The sequence below is a fragment of the Fundulus heteroclitus genome, unplaced genomic scaffold, assembly GCF_011125445.2.
Source record: "Fundulus heteroclitus isolate FHET01 unplaced genomic scaffold, MU-UCD_Fhet_4.1 scaffold_50, whole genome shotgun sequence".
NCBI classification, from domain to species: domain Eukaryota; kingdom Metazoa; phylum Chordata; class Actinopteri; order Cyprinodontiformes; family Fundulidae; genus Fundulus; species Fundulus heteroclitus.
The window spans coordinates 993,639-1,013,148 of record NW_023396923.1 but is presented as its reverse complement, the minus strand read 5'-3'; the positions used below and the strand labels follow the sequence as shown (position 1 = coordinate 1,013,148).

The 19,510-nt window shown below is 43.6% G+C and overlaps 1 protein-coding gene across 1 annotated transcript in view; it reads left to right on the top strand.

Moving 5' to 3' along the window:
• The window catches only part of arid2 (AT rich interactive domain 2 (ARID, RFX-like)), a 46,950-nt gene that overhangs the window by 11,575 nt on the left and 15,865 nt on the right, over nucleotides 1-19,510 (top strand). The window contains exons 4-10 of the mRNA XM_012851625.3: nucleotides 8,967-9,100; nucleotides 13,243-13,461; nucleotides 13,648-13,715; nucleotides 14,970-15,039; nucleotides 16,382-16,632; nucleotides 18,866-18,962; nucleotides 19,054-19,263. Of these exons, the coding sequence (XP_012707079.2) occupies nucleotides 8,967-9,100; nucleotides 13,243-13,461; nucleotides 13,648-13,715; nucleotides 14,970-15,039; nucleotides 16,382-16,632; nucleotides 18,866-18,962; nucleotides 19,054-19,263 (1,049 nt within the window). The remainder of the gene's footprint in view (nucleotides 1-8,966; nucleotides 9,101-13,242; nucleotides 13,462-13,647; nucleotides 13,716-14,969; nucleotides 15,040-16,381; nucleotides 16,633-18,865; nucleotides 18,963-19,053; nucleotides 19,264-19,510) is intronic.

The window sequence follows — 19,510 nt, the reverse complement described above, 5'->3', positions numbered from 1 at the left end:
CGTCACGTGCGCGGTACCGTATTGTTACTCCGTGTGGCTTCATGGTGCGATCAGGGTTTGCTCTGAACACTGTTCCTCGGTCAATACAAAGGTCCCGTCTCTTTAGCTGATGAGCTACGTTGTTACCGTTGGCAGTACAGTTTATTCTTTGAGAATGTTGACATCTTTTTGCTTTTGGTTGAGCTTGGATACAGAGAGATAGATTGTTCAGGACTTAAAAAAGAACAGGCATTTCTTTAAGGACCTTTGATACATATACTGCACTTGATTTGTAACGTGGAACAGCAAATGTGAACTCAGCAGCTTGATCAGTCGCAAGTAATTAATAACTACAATTGTTTTGAACATTTAACCCTTATTTTCCCTCATCCAAACTGCAAAGCAACAAAACCTCTTCTGTTTGTTGTTTTGTGTTGTCCATCAGGCTGTTTCTCAGTTCTCAGACTTCTTATCTGATTTAGTGTTAAACACTGACAAGGTTATTATAGTGGGGGATTTTAACCTTCATGTTGACACTGAATGTAAACCTTAATGTAGCCTTTAAAACTATCCTAGATTCAATTGGTTTTGCTCAAAATGTGCATAAACGGACACACTCTTGCCTTCATACTTTGGACCTTGTGCTGACATATGGCATTGATTGTGAAGAATTAACAGTATTCTCTCACAACCCTGTCCTGTCTGATCATTTTTTAATAACCTTTGAGTTCAATCTAACTGAGTTCTCCACCCCCAAAAGAAGGTTTCATTATAGTAGATCTTTATCAGGTAATGCTGTATCAAGCTTTAAAGAGTCTGTCCCCCTTTTAATTTCCTCAGTATCACAGAAATGCCCCACAGATGGAAACAATGTTGTTTATTCCCATTCATAAATTGACAACTTTGTTGTCGGTGTCACTTCCTTGTTGCGCTTTGCATTAGACAATGTAGCCCCCTTGTAAAAGTAGGTGATTATTCACAGAAAGCTGGCTCCATGGTTTAATTTAGAGCTGTGTTCTTTGAAGAACAATGTTAGGAAATTGGAGAGAAAATGGCGCTCTACACATTTAGAGGAATCCTACCTAATCTGGAAAAACAGTCTACTGTTGTATAAAAAGATCCTTTGCAAAATTAGAGCAGCATAATTTTCATTTATTAATAGAGAATAAAAATAATCCAAGGTTTCTCTTTAGTGCAGTTGCCAAACTTACCCAGAGTCATAACTCTGTTGATCCTAGGGCTGAATGACATAGAAAAAAAGCATATTGATAATTATCAGCAAATTCGAAACATACATTTTAAGTGTAGCCCTGGTCATTTCATGCAGTTGCTTGGTGACCTGTTTTTAAATACAAAACACAAAAACACTGAATTCAAACTCAACCTTTTTATTCAACCAACTTTTAACCAAAACTACAAGTTTTTAAAAAGAGAAAAAGAATGCGTGCTCTCTGAACTCTTCGAACGGGGCGGAGCTTGGTGACGGCACGTTCCTTGGTCTGCATTGTGATTGGTTGGAAGGATGTAATGACTGTTATATTAACCTACATGGCTAAAATGCATAAGGAGGGAAAACTTTTGTTCTATTGAACTTTTTATTGACCCATATTTTCTATCATCGATATACGTCTATCGATCGATATGTCGTTATTGTATTGTCGCCCAGCCCTAGTTGATCCTTCCATTCCCTTAGCTCTCAGCAGTAATGACTTATTTGTGATTCTTCATAAAAAAATGTATTCCATTGAAAATAAAATCATTGGCATCCTCCCAAACATGATTACCTTGTCGTCAGTAAGTGAGGCAGCGCTGGAGGAATCTTTAGAGCCTGATCGGTGTTTGAACTGTTTAGACGCACTAGACCTTTCTAAGTTATCTAAAATTGTAGTTTATTCCAAACCTTCAACTTGTATGTGAGACCCAATCCCAACCAAGTTATTTAAGGAGGTGTTCCCCTTGATTAATGTCCCCATTTTAGACATGCTTAATCTTTACTTAAGAAACCATCCCTTGATCAATATGACTTAATAAATTACAGACCTTTTATCTAATCTTATTTTCCAATCTAAAATTCTTGAGAAAGTAGTTGCTAATCAACTATGTGAACACTTACTAAGTAATGACCTATTTGAAGAGTTTCAGTCAGGCTTCAGAGCTCATCATATCACTGAAGCAGCTCTGGTGAAGGTCACTAATGATATTCTCAAGGCCTCAGAGAATGGACTTGTGTCTGTACTTGTCCTGTTAGATCTCAGTGCTGCATTTGATACAGTTGATCACAATATTCTCCTAGAAAGACTTGAGCATACTGCAGGGTTTTAGGGAAAAGCATTAGGCTGGTTTAAATCTTATCTGTCTGACAGATTCCAGTTATCTTATCTGCCAGAGAGTGCACCATTGTTTAGTGGCTAATTTCCATTAACAATAAATTCATTAAAGACAGCTTTGTTAAGTCTGTTGCGTCCTGTACCTATTTTGTTGGCGCCGTTTGCCGTTGACATGTTGCTGCTAACTAAATGTAGCAATGACCGCCAGCGTTTTCCACAAGGAGGGTGGCACCTTGTTGTAATGCGCTACTCCTTCCATAAGGTGGCAGCAGTACACATTCTCACTTGCTTTGGAGTACCGTGGATCTTTCAGTGTTGTGTTGTCTCTAGAATCCTAAATTCATGATGGAGTCAAGTGGAGGGGGAAAGAAAAGAATTAACTTATAAAATATTTTTGTGGATCAGACCAACAGAAGGTGGTGCAGAACTGTGGCGTGGAAGGAAGGACTGGGTCTGAGGTTCGCTTTCCAGTAGGACAACGTACAACCAGAGCTGGACTGGCCTAGTTAAAGTCCAGACATGAATCAACAAGCAAATCTGACTTAAAAATGGATGTTCAGATGAGCTATTATGCAAAACGGAGATGTGCAGCTGTAATCGAAACAGAAGGCTCTTAGAATACTCTTTGTCATGAATTTTCCCTGAAATATGACTAGAGGAAAGGACCGTCATGGTTCATGCATGCAAGCACTATCTAACATGTTGCTCCTTTTGCTCTGCTCGGTGGGATCAACAGTTCTGCGCTGTCTAGCTCAGGGGCATCAATAAAAGTACACCCCCATCAGCTTGCAGCCGTGGTAAGGAGGTTCCATTGAATCCCTGCAGACATGGCTGTGCAGAAGCTGTTGGCGTTCATGTCCAGCTGGGGCCAAGCGGCTCATACACACCTTCTGAGGACATCTGGGCAGCTGGCATTCTGGTACCAAAGCCAGGGCTATGTCTGGCTGTTTTTCTTTGGGGGTAGCAGCATCCCACTTTGCATTTGCTGTATTGCTTTGGAGGGAAAAGTGTTAACAGCAATCGGAGCTGCGCTCCCTCCTAAACGGTTGTAGTGAAATTCATGCAAAAGCTGGTGGTTTCTGCTCTCTGTTGGTTGGTGGATGCTGCTCCTGTCGGAGGAGACGGTTTCTCTGATCATGCATGTAGGGGGAGAAGGGGAAGTGCCGTCACATGCAGCTGCACTCGTGCCTCCGCCCGTTTCAACCCCCCCCCCTTTTATCTCGCCCGTGCTCAGACAGCGCTTGATGACGCTGCAGGAAGGCCCAACTCCCTCCCTCCTCACGCTCTCTCCCTCTCTACACATGATGGCAGAGTGTATTTATAGTCCAGCATGTCGAGCAGCAGCCAGGGAGCGGGGGATTACCTCGACCACGATGAACAAGCGGGGGCCTAATTCAGAGGCAGGCACCGACCCGGTGACTCACGGCCACACAGGCTGGCTTCAGCACAGACACGGCTGCTGCTGAGCTACATCTCCCGCATCACTGTGGAAGGGTTTGTTTGTCAGGCAGATTTCTGCACGGTACTACAAGGTATTTATCAAACCATGGATTGAATGCACGCCTGTGCCCGGTTCTCTCGCTGCAAGTGAACTTCAGCTACTTTTCTATCTGTGACTTGGTGTTCTGTGGCGCAGTGGCATGGTGAGCTTAATTTCTTAGGTTGGCGCCTGTTGAACAATCCCAGCCTTCGTGTCAGTCGCAGCTTGTTGACCCGGCAGAGCGAGACGAGTGATCACAGTTTGCCTGAGAGCTGAATGGGACGGGACGGGTTCCTAGAACAGCTGGGAGAGATGAGCAGAAAACTCTGCCCTCTTTTTGCCTGCTTGTGTGATCTGCAGGCTGTTGAGTTGAGTTGAGCTTGGTTCTGGTTGCTCGTGCTCTCATGCTGCTGATTGTTTAAAGCCTTGTTCTATCTTTTTAAATCTCACTCAGGTTGTTAATCAAGCCAGTTAGAAAATTCTGGTGAACTGTCATGATGGTTGACATGTTGCTACGACCCAGTTTCATACCTTCATTCAGAACCATTTGTTGATACGGGGACTGAAATTCAACTTCATAACATTTCTGTGGGAGAGATAAATATGTGTTCCTAATAATGTACCGACTGAATGGCTGTTTATGTATCTGGAGTAAAGGTTCATCTAACTTTAATTTAAATTCAAAAGCTGTGAGTTACTAGACAGAAGATTGAAGCGTAAATAAAAGCCAAACCTGAGGCTATAGTCTACAGAAACACTCAAAGATCAGCGTCTTAACATGCTCAGAGCTCCTGTTGCTGCTGTTGCTGTCAGCGAGTCGTTGGTATGGATTGGGTGTGTTTGGGGAGAACCGGATGTCGGCGCACAGGCTGGGAGTAGATCAGGGTTCTTTGGTGCGTTTGCTGACACTCATTAGCTTTATCAGGAAAATAAAAAAATGTTCCGCCGTTTCCATAAAAAAACTCATTACAAAATGTCTTAAATTGGGGGGAATAGAGCTAATATTGCACAGATTTTATCCAAATGTTACACTACATTCTGCTAGTGAAGTGTGAAAGTTATTCAGGAGTTCAGAGAAGGGACCATGGCTTTGAAGAAACGAGGAAAAGGGGCCAAAAAGATGGAGAAGCCTAAAGCTCTTAGAGATGAAGGTTGGCATCAGAGCTTGTGAGTTTAAAGTTAACGTAGCCATGTTATTTGACTTTTTTTAAAATTATACGTCAGTAGCTCACTCTGGTTCCACATAAAATTTTATGAAAGATTATCATGTCCTGAATGTTAGTTAGTTTGGTGTTTTATGCTGTGTTTTTGCTCAGTTTGTTAATAAATAAAGCCTTTCGTGTTTATTTTTAATAACAGAGGAATTACAATGCTGCACATGTGCAGCAGGGGATAAAACAATGAAGCGGTTAATGGCTATTAGCATCTACAAGCGAAACAATGAAGAATGATCCAAGAACCAGTTAAAAAAAATTGTTCCAAGAGGGAAGAGACTGTAATGTGGCTGTGAATACCGTATGACCGTTGGTGTTCACTGAAACGGACGCTAAACCTGCCGAAGCTCAGATGTGACGCAGAGTTGACTGACGTGAGTAAATATTCTCATGTGAGGCTCTTAAAGTTGCTGCAGATCGTTTTATTTAATTAACGGTTGGTCTTCGATCACGTCTCGATTACTGCGAGGAATTTCAGAGGGTCAGGCTCGGTCCAGCATTTTAATTTTCATTTATTATTTAAGCAAACCGGCATTATGTTAGTTCTGTGATACTGTCCAGGGTTTCCGCGGGTCATTAAAAAACATTAAGTCATTAAATCATTTTTTTTTAAATTAAGGCCTTAATTGGCATTAAAAGTAATTAAATGTGATTATTTTTTCTGAAAAAATCCGTTCATAAAAACAGTTTCGTTAGATATATTAAATCAGATAACTGATCCCACGTGTTTGCGCGGAACCAAACACGCTGAACTGCTTCCGGTTGATCGTAAAGCCGTATGTTCAAGAAGCACGAGGCGGAGAAAGAGCTAGAGAATGGGGAAATGCAAATTTCAACAAAAGTGGATGGATAACGAGGAATTAGGGACGTGGCTGCAGCCTGTCGACGGTAAAGATGACGAAGGATTTTGGCGTGTTTGTAAAGAAAATTAAGCTTTGCACAATGGGTGTCAATGCTTCACGATCTCACATGAAGTCGGACAGGCAGTGGTGAAGTCAGCTGGTCAGCAGGGGTGTAAAGGTGAAGGAGAAGCTCATTTAATTAAGGTGGGCAAAGCTGTTTAAAACCTTAAAAACAAAGTGAACTCTAAGATAAACAGGCTACCAGTGAAGGCAGGCCAGGATGGGCTAATGTGATCTTTTTATGTTTTTCCATTTAAAGGTGTGCAACAGCGTTTGAACCAGCTGCAGACATCTGAGTGAGGACTGACTGATTCAGAAATAAAGAGAATTACACTAATCCAGCCATGATGAATGAAGGCTTAGAGTAGTGTTTCCATGGTTTAGGTTTTATCTTTGCTTTGTTCCTTACATGATAAAATTACTTAACTGAGGTCCCTTTTTGACTGTCAAGTTTAATTAAAATATATAGAAATATATATGTATATATAAATATAAATAATCAATCTCATGCTTACTTGTTGATGGCATTAAAATGATTAAATTAAAGCATTAAATTAAAGCCAAAACAAGTGGAAGATTTAGGACTATGGAACAGCTGTTTGATTGGAGCAGGCTCAGCTACACCCAAGCTGAAAAGATCAGTATGCTTACAGGGAAGCATGGTGGTGGCTCAGGGTGCTCTGGGGCTGCTTGGTCTCCTCTGGTACTGGAAACCTGCAGCATGAGGAAGGCTAGATGGAGTCAACCAGGTATCAGGAAGTTGTGGGGGAGAAAAAAACAATGCTGCTGTCTGTGAGGAAGCTGAAACTGGATCTTGAAAACAGAACAATGATCGTAAACATATCTCAAAGTCCAACCAGGCTGCATTTCAGAACAGGTCCTGGAAGACACTGGTGACCTGGACGGCACTGAAAACCTGTGGTGGGAGTTTAAAAGGACAGCTGTTGCCCACAAACCCAGGAAGGAGATCCATTAGAGACGTTTGCTCTTGAGGAATGGGGTCAGATTCCTCTGGCCTGCTGCTAGGATCTGGTGCATCGGGTCACACAGGGTGTCATTTAAAATTCTGAAGATGTTTTTTATGAAGGGGTTCATTCTGAGACTGCAATAGCTGTTCCAGTCGCATTTTAGTTGAATTTGAAAACACTTATCTTGCTTCCTTGAGGTTTTTGCGTTGTTCTTGCTTGAATATTTATCGCGGCTAGCTGCTACCTGATTTAATTTGCTAAGAAACCACAGAAAGTAAGCCTCACCATTTGCTCAACGAGCTTCTTTCAGCCGCCATCAACGCTGAAAGGGAACCTGCTGGCAGTCTGCTGTCAGAAGCTAAAATTACGGGCCAGCTTGTGATCAGATGGGATCATGAGGACAGGCGGGATTCACAGCAGCAGTAGCTACGCTCCTAGCTAGCCACTAGGAGCGTAGCTACTGCTGCTGTACAGCTCAGGACCAAGGGAGGGAGCTGCTGCTTCATTTAAAGTCCTGACCGCTACTAACTACAGGTATCAAGCTGTTTCCACCATAACAGAGACCTCTGCAGTAACTAACAGTTCACATGTGTGTATGTGTGCAAAGTTCAGCAACAGACGTTGAGCTGATACCCTACACTCAGCAAAGTATTTGCTCACCTGCTTTGACTCACATATGGACTTAAGTGACTTCCCAGTTGTAATCCAAAGGGTTCAAAGTGACGTTTGTCCACCCTTTGTAGCTACAACAGCCCCAGCTCTTCTGGGAAGGCTGCCTACCATGCTCTAGTGTGTGTTTGTGGCAAGTTTTGACCATTCTTCCATTTGTGAGGTCAGACACTGATGTGGGACCAGACGGCCTGGCTCTCAGTCCCAGCCCCTATTCAGCCCAAAGGTGTTGATCTCCCTGAAAAGTGTGGCAGCGGCGTGTCTCACCACAGCACCTGACGCAGTGCATTGCTCTTGGTGCGCTGCCTTGAGAACCTGTTCCATGAAGCTCTCGACGCGTTTCTGACAGCTGAAGTTTGGACATCTGTAGCGATTGATTGCAGAAAGTTTGTGTCAGCTCACATGGCCTGTGGCTTCATGGCTGAGGTGCTGTTGTTCCACTCCGTTATATTACCACTAGCAGTTCACTGGGGAATATTTAGGAGCGAGGAAATGTCAGGACTGAACGTGCCCAGGTAGCATCCTATCACAGAACCACGCTGCAGTTGGCTGAGCTCCTGAGAGCGACCTGTTCCTTCACGATTGTCTATTGAAGCAGTCAACACAGGCGTGGTGCTGGATTTCACCCAGTGGAAGGGATGGAACACCTGATTCCCACTGTTGGATGGGTGAGTCAATACTTTTGGCAGTATAGTGTACTTTAGTGGACATCTGTCCATCAGTCGGCCTAAGCAGAACTGATGGAGCTCAGAGATGACGATGAAAAGACTAGGATTGGAGCAACAATAGACCACGTTCATGTTCTTGAAAAAATCCCAAAATGCAATGCAATAGAAGGCGAGAATGGTCCAGGATGCACATGATGTTCTAGGTGGCGGCTGAGTGAGATTCCCACCACAGACACTTGGATGTGAGTTTATTGTTTTAGTGTTTTTTGCTGTCGTCCCTCTTCCCTCGCAGCCAGTCGCCTGCAGCTGTGGTGGATGCGTGTAGCCGGCTGTCATTTTCAGAACCATGGTGGAAGATCTTATAAAGCGGCTGCTGCATAGTGTTGAAGCCAGATAACATTTCTCTAACGTTTCCCAGCTGCTGTCGAGCACCAAGGTTTCTGATCACTTTAGACACATTAAAAAAAAAGACATTTTATTTGAAAATGTTAGCAGCAGTGTTCACACGCTGCATCACCACCCTCTCTACTGTGTCGGATTAACTGAATTATTGTTTGATTTAGGATCATATAGGGTTAGCCTTAGTTCAGCTTCAGTAGGAACCGTGTCCATCACAGCAGAGCAGTGCACACAGTGAAAGTGCATTGCCTCATTTTATTTCTCCATCTGCCCCTCTGAGGCGAATTAGATCATAAGCAGTCAGCAGATGGTGGAAATGCAAGCACTGAGTGAAAGACCTGTTTTGTTCCTCTGACACAGATACCTGGAGAAGTACGAGAAGGTCCACCACTTCGGCGAGGACGATGAAGAAGCGCAGCCGGGGAATCCCAAAGCCTCCCTCCCAGTGGGTGCGATCCCCAGCTCCTACAACTACCAGCAGCACGTTGTGTCAGGTAGGCACAGTCAGCACTGTTTGTGTGTGGGATGCTTTTCTTTACACGCATCATCTCAGTCACTTTCTCTCAATCTTCATGAACATTCATATTGTCTGGCTCCAGATGACCTCAATCTTTCATCTGGCTTAGGTTCCAGCTGCTTTTCTCTCAGACCTTGCGATGATGTCACTAAGCGCTTCACAGATTGTTGTTGAGAACGATGTGTCTGAGTAGCACTGCTGTGTGTGTGTGACATTCAGCGTGTGGACCTCTGTAACTTTGGAACACTTTCTCATTCTCTCATAGAAACTTCTTCTTTCATTCTTTTCATGAACTAAATCTCCAAGCTCTCCTCTCATGCTTCTTTTGATCAATTGTTTGAAATTTAGTCCCCTGAGCAAAATGTCTGTCCAAGCTTCAGCATTTTTAACTTCCTGATAATTTGCTGTGAAATGAATTTTCTACACTTGCAGACCCCAAAGGGTCTTTGTTTGATTGCAGTGTGCTAATTTTACTAAATGTGCTTTTCAGCAGGGAAGCAGTGCTGTATTTGGACATTTGTCCTGCAAAGATTTCCAGCTAGGACCCTCAACCACACTGATCTAAATCTTTCATTCTAAAGCAAGCAACCCAAATTTGCCTGCAAAAACTTCTTAAAAGAATTGAAAATGTATATATTTTTTGAAGAAAATGAGGATTTATCTGATTCCAAAACATCCATAAACTTTCCCACAGTTGCTGTGAAATTGGTTCTTGCTCATTTAAAAAGGACTCAATGATTTTCCAGTTGCATTTTTTTTACATTTTCACTTTTGTTAACATCTCAATGAAATACAACTTTCATTAACATTACCTTATAAAATGTACGATGTTTTTATGCATTGCCTGAATCCACATTATGTACATGAATTTCTTATATTTATACCCGCCTTGGATTAATAAATATTTGATCCGAGGCGGAATCGTCAGCAGCAGCTTTGCACGTGTTATACGTTTGCAGTGTGAAAACATAGCCAGTCTTCTCTGCTCTGCTCTGCTCTGACTGCATGCAGGGCTTTCAGGAAGTAGGGAGACCTCATGCAGCTCTAGTAGCTGACTGTAGAGTTGCTAAATTGGCCAGAACACAGAAAAAAGTCACTAGATTTGTTTCTAGTCGCTTTTTTGGATAAAAATTGCTAGAGTGGTCTTCATGAAACCTGGAGAATTTATTTAAATTTATTTAACCTTTTTTATAAACGGGTCTTCTCTGAATTCAGATAGGATGGGAGCTCAGAAAGATAAAACCGAGGATAAAATCGCTCTGACTCAGTTGGTCTTTTTGGCAATTTTACGAACCCGAGAAAACAATAACTTCCACATAAAACCATATTGTGGTGAAGACGGCTCGGTACCGCCAAGTTCTGGTCCACTGGTCTGAGATGGAGAAGTTCTGGTCCCCGGCCGGTCAGGGTTGGTCTGAAGGTGGCTCTGGACACGCCATAAAATGGGATATTTCTGGATTGACCCCTTTAACAGTTAGAATTGTTTTTATTTCCTCGGTATTTAACCAACCAATCAGCTGTCGGAGCCGGCAGGGGGAGCTTGGCCCATTTCAGCTGCCGGCCAGTTGATTGCTGCACCGCTTGCCATTACCACGCAACATAAAATGAACACATTGTTACATTTTAGCATTAGCAGTCCAAGTGATGCAGACGATGGGTTTGTGGTGCTGGAATAGAGCACAAACAGAACGCTTTAATTCGGCCTGATAGTGTGGAAACACATTGCGTTCATTGCACCGAAGGACCAAAATGAAAGTAAAGCTGGAAAGCGCTACGTGGCAAAATGTTCTTCACCGGTTTCTTTTTGTCACTGATAATATTTTGCGGTCACTTGGCAGCCAAATAGATTTTGAAATGCCAATGTGATTAGGTGCACTGTCCTGAAGTAAATCTGTGTGTCATATCTGTTTCTGATGAGGTTCTTTTCTAGAATCTTTCCTAACAAAGGCCTGCTGTCAATCTCCGTTCTTCTCCCTTATTGACTTCTGCTAGTTTGAACTTAGATAATGAAGGTTGTGGGTAGAAAAGCTGAGTCTGTGCAGGCGCATCAGATCATGCTCACCGCCCTGTCCTGCTCTGAGAGCAAAGCTGCTGGTTGTCGGTGAAACTACCAGTTGACATCAGGCCTGGAGGCGGCCGTAAAGCGTCCTGTTGGTGGCGTTTACAGCAGCGCTGACTTCTTCACACCTCTTCACCTTACTGCTCTTTTCTCCAAGGTTATCAGGATACTTTCCTGTCCCCCCCCCCCCCGCCCCCCCGCCACATGAATGCATCAAACGAGCCTTTTCTACAGCAGGAGTGCAGCTGTTTTTAGGAGGAACAGGCTCTGAGGAAGATCACCTTTCAAACTGAATGTTGTTGGTTTTTTTGTGGAGTCTGCTGAAGCCCACGGTTGTGTCGGCCTTATCTGAGCTCCCGCTCCGTGAATGCGAGCTGTCCCCTACCACACAGAGCTGTAGTGTGGAGCGCGGCCTGCGCTCTCAGATAATTGACTTTCCTGACAGCGGTTATTGATGAAGGGAAGAAGGACGCACTTGTTGTTTTTCCTTCCACCTCAGTTCAGATTAGTCTCCAGCCTTTTAGTCTCAAAGTCTTTTCTGTCTGCTCAGCTAATTGACTCCAGAACACGACCACTGTGGGAAAATGCAGTTTCCTGGCTTTTCTCGCTCGCTGTACAGTGATGTTAGACTTTATTGAGCGATGCTGAAACATGAGCTAGTCACAGTTTGGACTGAACCACACTGTGATGATCGTCCTGGTTAGTTAGTAAAAATCATAATAGATTAACAGACAGTCCATCATTCTTGTTATTAGACCAGCAGCTTTATAGGCTTGATTTTATTTTCTCTCTAACATCTAATATTGTTTTCAGCATTAAATCTTTAAACTAAGCTTTGGTATCTAGGTGCACCAAGGAAAAAAACAAAAATGATCCTTTATTTGTCCCACTGTGGTAACAGTTAATTGGATTCACAACAAATTTACAGGCAAATGGAAGCACGCCGTTACTTACTAAAGACAAGCAAATATGATGATAAATAATAATTGCATGACTTTAAGATAGATAAGATGGGACTTCATTAATCTAACAATGGAGAAATTCATCCGTTACATCAGCTCTTGTAACAAATAGTTAAGAAATATAGAACAAAATTAGGAAAGCAGCTATATAGATAATAACGGATATTAACACTTCTACAATCAGTGTTATCTACTGTTTTACCAAACAAAGAAGTGACACTTAGATTACACATTTCTGTAAAGAAGGGCCAAATTGTGCCCTACCTCATGCCCTAATAAAGGAAGTTAGTTATGTTTGTGTTATTATAATTAATTAAATCTGTGCTTCTAACCAGGAAAAACCCTGTGCTTTTGAAAACTATTGCCGCACTACTGAAAGTGATATTGAGTATTTTGCTTTGTCTGGGGATGGAGTTGCTTTGGTCCATCGAAAGCTTTCTATAGAACCGGATTGCTGCGTGGCGGTTCCGTTTACAGATAAAGCAGGATGAGACATTTATGTGACAAAATGAAGCAAGTTCTGTCTGACTAGTTCCTATGTGGTTCTGAAGTTGCATGATACGGTCAAAAACTGATCTGAAGGGTTTATGTGGCCATAAACCTTTTAGGCCCTGGTACTGAAGACCATGGACTCAACTGAAGGAGCTGTTGTCTGGGAAAATGACACATTTTTATTTTATTTGAGATTTCTTAATTGATAACCCTCAAAGCATGGCTGTTTGCCCACACAGCTAAAAGTTCTGCCTAGACTGAGCGGCCCAGTAGAGCCAGTAGATGGAGCGCCTTTACAGCAGGGCTGATACACGGCCTGGATCATTTGGAGCTTTTCAGTGTGTGAAAGTTGGAGAAATATTTCAGCCCCTTTCCCTTTGTCCTAAAGTTGCATCCATCTATCCACGCTGCTGTCGAACAAATTCATCTATTCATCAACTGTCTGTCTGTCTGTCGGTCCATCCATCCGTCTGTATGACCCGGTGTGACTATCCTGTTGAAAGTTCACCTGGAAAGAAGAGACTGACCTAACCAGGCGAAGCTGGTGTCTGCCACGCCACAGCCGTTACACGTAGGCTGATGTGTCTCCTCTCTTCTTCCTTTCAGACTATCTCCGGCAGAGTTATGGACTGGCTACGGACTTCATTCAGCCGTGCGACTACAACAAACTGGTGCTGTCGCTCCTCTCCGGCCTGCCCAACGAAGTGGACTTTGCCGTTAACGTTTGCACGCTGCTCTCCAACGAGAGCAAGCACGCCATGCAGCTGGACAAGGACCCCAAGCTGGTGACGCTGCTGCTGGCCCACGCCGGCGTCTTCGACGACTGTAAGCCCACAGCCTCAACACGCAGTCTACCACTCTACACAATTAGTCACCCACCTTCACCCGCTATTTTGTCCCTTTTTAGCACATCCAAGGTCTACTTTACACAAGGGGGAGATGTAGAGCCCACAAAGTTAAAAGTAATGTCTTAGCCTTCCCACTGACTTCCCTCTTCTTGTTCTTTTGCAGCTCTAGCCAGCTTCTCTGGGGTGTTTGGGACAGACTGGAAGGAGAAGACCTCACGGGACTTTGTCAGGGTAACGTATCTGCAGAAGTCTTCTGTCACCTCATTGAAGCCGGTCTTGAAGGTGGAAAGTCAGCGTCTGAGCTAACATTTCACACCAGCGTTTAAAGGAGTATTTTTGATCGAGTGCTGCTAATGGAGAGCGTTTATTGCCTGAACGTCAGCAAGTGTGAAACCCTGTATAAAGGAAGAAGTGTGGGTGGTTTCCTTGGGTGGGGGGGACTTTAAATGCTCCCCGGCCACAGAGAGTAAAGGATGAAGGGGACAATATGAGAGCCAGCTCCTCTAAGTCTGGAGCCAAAAAGCTGGACTCCCTCTCTGGGTTGGGAGTCAGTCTGTCCCTCAGATGAAGGAGTTTAGGTATCTTGGTGTCTTGTTCTCAAGTGAAGACGGATTGGGGCTGTCTCTTCAGTGATGCGGGCGCTACTCCTGCCTGTTGTGGTGAAGAAAGAGCAGAGCTCTCAGTCTAGTCTTTCTGCGTTCCGACCCTCACCTACGGTCAGGAGGCACGGATCATGATCTAAAGAAAGACATCCTGGGTGCAAACTCTGGAGGGTGGCGGGGCTCCGCCTTAAGAGATGGGGGGGGGAGAAGCTTTTGTTATCTGGGGGGAGCTGAAAGTAGAGCCGCTGCTTCTCCGTATCCAAAGGAATGAGGTGGTTTGGGCATCTGATCCCTTTGGATGTTTTCCAGGCAGAAGAAGAAAAAGGATGGAATGGATGAATGCTGACAGGCTGTAAACCCAGTAGTCATTGTTTAACTGAGGCATTTAGCTGATCTTAGGAGCTAGAAGTAAAGAGATTTATCCTGCCATAACTAGAACGGCATGTAGTAGTTTTCAGTAGTTTGCTATATGTTACTGCTGTAGAGTCAGCATTCTGTCATCACTGTTTTCTCCATCCATGCTTACTGGTCTGAGTCAGTAACATCCCTTCATGCCTACCAGCTGATAAACAGCAAAAGCTACATTTGGATGAAGAGGAAATGATACCTAGCATACCTCCCACTGCATTGTGGCGAGTCTGTTCTTGGAGCTTTTGATGGAAAGCAGCCGTCTGTCGCTGCTTTTCATTATGTGCAGCATATTTCTGTGTTGGCCTGACTGTGAGCAATATTGACTCATTCTGCTGCTCAGCCTAATTGCAACCTTTTGTTTGTAGTCTCACTTTGGTAACTGATCTCACTCTGGGCCAGATTGTTGACATGACTGCTGCGGATCCTCAGGGATTTTGCAACCACGTTGCTAACAGCATCTGTTCCTTGACAGTTCTGGAAAGAGGTGGTGGAGGACGCCGAGGTCAGAGAGCTGATCTGGGACAAGAACAGTTCAGCACAAGGTAAAGTTTTTAGTGCAGCAATGCACACTCCTCACTCATTTCTAAACTCCAATGCAAATTTAAATGTCCCTGTTAGAATAATTACATAAACAAGCTTTAAAAAATATTTGTTCCCTAGCTACTGCTGTGACCAGTGATGGTTTCTGCTGAAAATGAGAGTTTAAAGGCAAGACAAATGGATTACAAATTGAAATTTAGCATCCTGTATTAGCCATTAGTTTGAGCATCGAGCATCACTACAACCTGTCTTTTAAGTTTATTTACATTCCCTAAAGTGCTCAAAGTTTTTCTGACAAGTGCCTCTTGGCTACGTAGGACGCTGTCCAGGTTTAATGCTCTCCACAGGGATAAAGCAGGACCGTAACAGGAGCTGACATTCTGTTTTAAACTGCATGTTTGTTAAAGCCTCTTCATTCAAAGAAGGGAAACAAACCAGGAAGATCTCCATGATGTCAGAATTTCAAAGCAGACAGATGCAATCAAATATGGCTGCTGGGCATCGAGAGCTTAGTGATGGGCGCTTTAATAAACGGCTTGTACATTGACCACACTCAAGCTCTCAATGTGTGAATGCATCAAATGCCCAGACATACAGCGCTGTTAACTTGTGTTGCTGATAGCACTCTGACTGGTCAATATAAAGCTCAGCCAATCCTCCTGGATGTCCACCTGCAGCTAAAAGGCAGTTGGGTTCCACTTCAGAGGGAAATGGAGGACAGCTTTAGTAGCAACAGATTATTTCTTGGTTTATTGTCATCTGCTCTAGTTTCTCCTTGCCAATGGTTACCTTCCTGCCAACTGCTAAAATCTCCCTGTCATTAAAATTTATTGAACTGCAAAAATGTCTCAACATATTCTAGAAAATGCACCTTTTTGATGCATAGTAAAAATCGGTAAAATAGCGTTCATTCAGTGTTAACATCCATGATGGAGAGTTTCTTCTTTAGTGTTACCTGTTAGGGTTTGGGGACGGTGTATTCACTGACTGTAAAAGATTGGATTTTTCAGTTTCAAACTGGTCAGTTAAGGTTGAAATCAGCAGGTTCTGGCGTCTCATTTATAAAACTTTGTGTAGAATCCATACTAAAAGTGTACGTACGCACGTTTCAGGCCCCAAGCTTTAGAAATGAGACCCCTGGTCCTTTGGCAATCTAACCCTAAGCATTAAATCATTGGCCAGACGCCACCCCAATCATTAAAGGGGATGAAGCTGGGTCTTTCCTCCTGTTTGGTTATGATGGATAATAAATGACTTAGTGAAGTGAAGGACCTTAGATCTTAACCCAAGTCAACCAGTGATTGTTCTCTCAGTCTGAACCCTCCCACTCTCGTCTGACCACAGATGGTACGTCTAGGGAGCAGCACTGGCAGAGCCTCTTCCATCCGCCGCGGAACCCAGGCACCAGCGACATGGAGGCCCAGCGCGTGCTGCAGATCGCCGTCATCCTGCGCAACCTCTCATTCGAGGAGGCCAACGTCAAGCTGCTGGCGGCCAACCGAACGTGCCTGCGCTTCCTTTTGCTCTGCGCCCACTGTAACCTCATCTCACTTCGACAGCTCGGACTCGACACGCTGGGCAACGTGGCCGCTGAGGTGGGTCCGGCTTCGGAGTCTGCGTTTAGAACTTGTATGGACTACAGATAAATCAGCTGGTGAAACATTAGTTTGTGAGCTGCGTGTTCATGTTTCCATGAGACAGTTAATAACTGAAGAAAAGAAAGTACAGTGCAGTAGATCAGAGATGTGCGCGAGCTGAAAAGTGTAATGGTGTTTCCCCCACACCATAAAGACGTGTAAATAAACAATTCCTTTGTAAAAATTGAAATCAAAAACTGAAATTTAATCAGTAAACAAAATGTATTGTAATGATCCGTATTAGACTTTATTGCTAAATGCTGTTGCACACAACAGCATACTGTTTCTTTAAGTAGGTTGGTTATGGTTTATACGGAAGAAATGTGTGGCTTCCAGGGAGAGGAGTTAGCAGCAAAACCTCGGTCTGGTGTTTGAGTGTCATAACGCAATATTACAGTATTCACGCAAAATGTATTTATCTAAAATTCTAAACTTTAATTTTAAAATGAAATATCCACATTATGCGCACATGGCAGCCTCCGCTGCTGCTAGTGGGGGCGGGGGGGTTCTTGACTATGTTCACGCACAGATACTTTTCATTGTGATTCAGACAGGCGCAGTTCATTTTACAGATGCGCTTTTAGCACATATTCAGACAGAAACTGAAAAACCAGAGATGAGGCTGTGTTGGTACGGGCGTGTTTACCTGCTGGATGTAACCGCTGTGAAACAATCAGATAACTTTTTATTCCTCAGATTTTTTTTTTAAGCGCTCTGTTATTGTTACTCTGTGCTGCTCTACCAAAGTGTAGCTTGCTGCCTCGCTCGTCATCTGACACAAATCAAATCAAACTTCTTCATGTTTGTATTTTGCGGCGTAAATTGTGAGTCAGACTCAGATTAAGAAGCTGGTACATTAAATAAATACAATAAGAACACGCACATGTAGCCTATATCAGAGTTTAGTCTGAGAATCCACCTCTCTGCTTCAGAGACGTTTCAGGTTGTGGAGGATTGACCGATCTTTCTCCGGGTTCTACTGTGGATGTTGTGTGGAACTTTATTGCAATTCTACTTTTATTTATATAACCTTTGTTATGACGTTTGAGCTGCAGCTACACACACACACTTTTTTTGGGGCATGGAAGGGGGTGCGCGGCTGAAAAAGTTTGGGAACCCCTGCAATAGGTGATAACTTGTGACAGTTGTGGTTGGAGCGTACAGACGGTGGGTCTTTGGAGAGTCATTGAGAGCCCTGGTCATTTCTTATGTTCTCCTATCTTCAGTTTACCCCACATGATCCAAATGGATTTAGATTAGAGGTCTGAAATAGTTGTGGGAGAAGGTAGATTATTTAGACAGTTTAGCTGTTTCCGTGTTGATTTGTCTGGATGTTTTGGATTATTTCCCTACTGATGAGACGGCTGAGTCTATCAGTTCTATTTTCTATCCGCTGCTATATCGAAGAGACCCTGATTCCCTGAAGTCTAATAAGTGTCCCAGGCCTTTGGAGAATGATCCTCCACCATACTTAACAGTGGACCGGAGCTGCTTTTCCACATATTCATCCTTCGTTTCCTGCCAGGCGCCCATGAAGTGTTTAAGGCCAGTAAGGTCAGCTTGGTTTCATCTCCAGTAAAGTTTAGCTAACTCCACATGTTTGTTTGGTGGGAGGACAGAAAAGGCTTCTTTCTTCTTGTCCTGGCATAGTTTTCAAGCAGCCAGTCGTCTGGAGATCGTGAGACTCGGTGACCACTTTACCAGTGTAAGATGCCTCTGTTACATTTATTCTAAAGGGAATGTCTATGGTTGCAGTAATACGATTTTGTTAGCGTGTCAGCAATTGTTGTGACTGAACATGAATCACGTTGGTTTATTTGCACACGGGACCATCTTTGTTATTTTTTGCAGTTTTTCCAGACATCTCTGCTGCATCCCTGGCTCATTTCTGTGCTGCTACCTGTTGTCTTGAGCCTTGTTCTGCTCCAGTCCACCTCCTTGAGGCCCAGCTTAGATATTAAATTGTTAGAATGTACTTGGCGAGATTAGCTGTCAGTGGAGCTGCTTGTGCGTGGCATTCTGCCGTCTCAGGTAAATTGCCGCGGGAGACACTGCTGTCACAGCTTTAAGGTCTGTCCCTTTCTGTGCCTGTCTGTTATTTCAGCACACTCTAACATATTTTAATGGCTGTTGCAGGGCTTGCCAGATTGCTCACTGATTCAGGCAATAAAATATGTCTTCCTTCTTCTAGCTCCAGCTGGATCCTGTTGACTTTCGGACAACACACCTGATCTTTCACACCATCACCAAATGCTTGATGTCCAGGGACAGGTTCCTCAAGATGAGAGGTGGGTTTAGTCGATGTACTTGAAGGAAAACCTTCAGTTGTGTTTTCTAAAAGAAAAAGCATTAACCTTCTAAGTCTGTGTGTGTGTGTAGCTATGGAGATCCTGGGGAACCTCAGCAAAGCGGATGATAATGGTGTGTTGATCTGCGAGTATGTGGACCAGGAGTCGTACAGGGAGGTTATAATGCTCCTCACTCTGCCGGACCTCATGCTCCTCATGGCCTCCTTGGAGGTGCTGTACTTGCTGGCCCAGCTTGGAGAGATTCCCTGCAGCAAGATCGCATCAGTTGACCACAGCATAGGTACCAAGTTACTGCTGTCACGAAATATCGACTAAATGAGCCTTTCAGTATATATTACAGTGAAGAAATGTTTTCCCCTTATATTGATATGAATAAAAGCAGCAAAAAGGTGAAAAATCATTTATCTATAAACGTAGAATGACCTTTTTAGATTTAAACTACTGCTTTGAATTAAGACTTAATTTGTTAAGGGGGGAAATAATTAAACCTGGACTTTGAGCTGTAATTGATGGAACCAAATAACCCT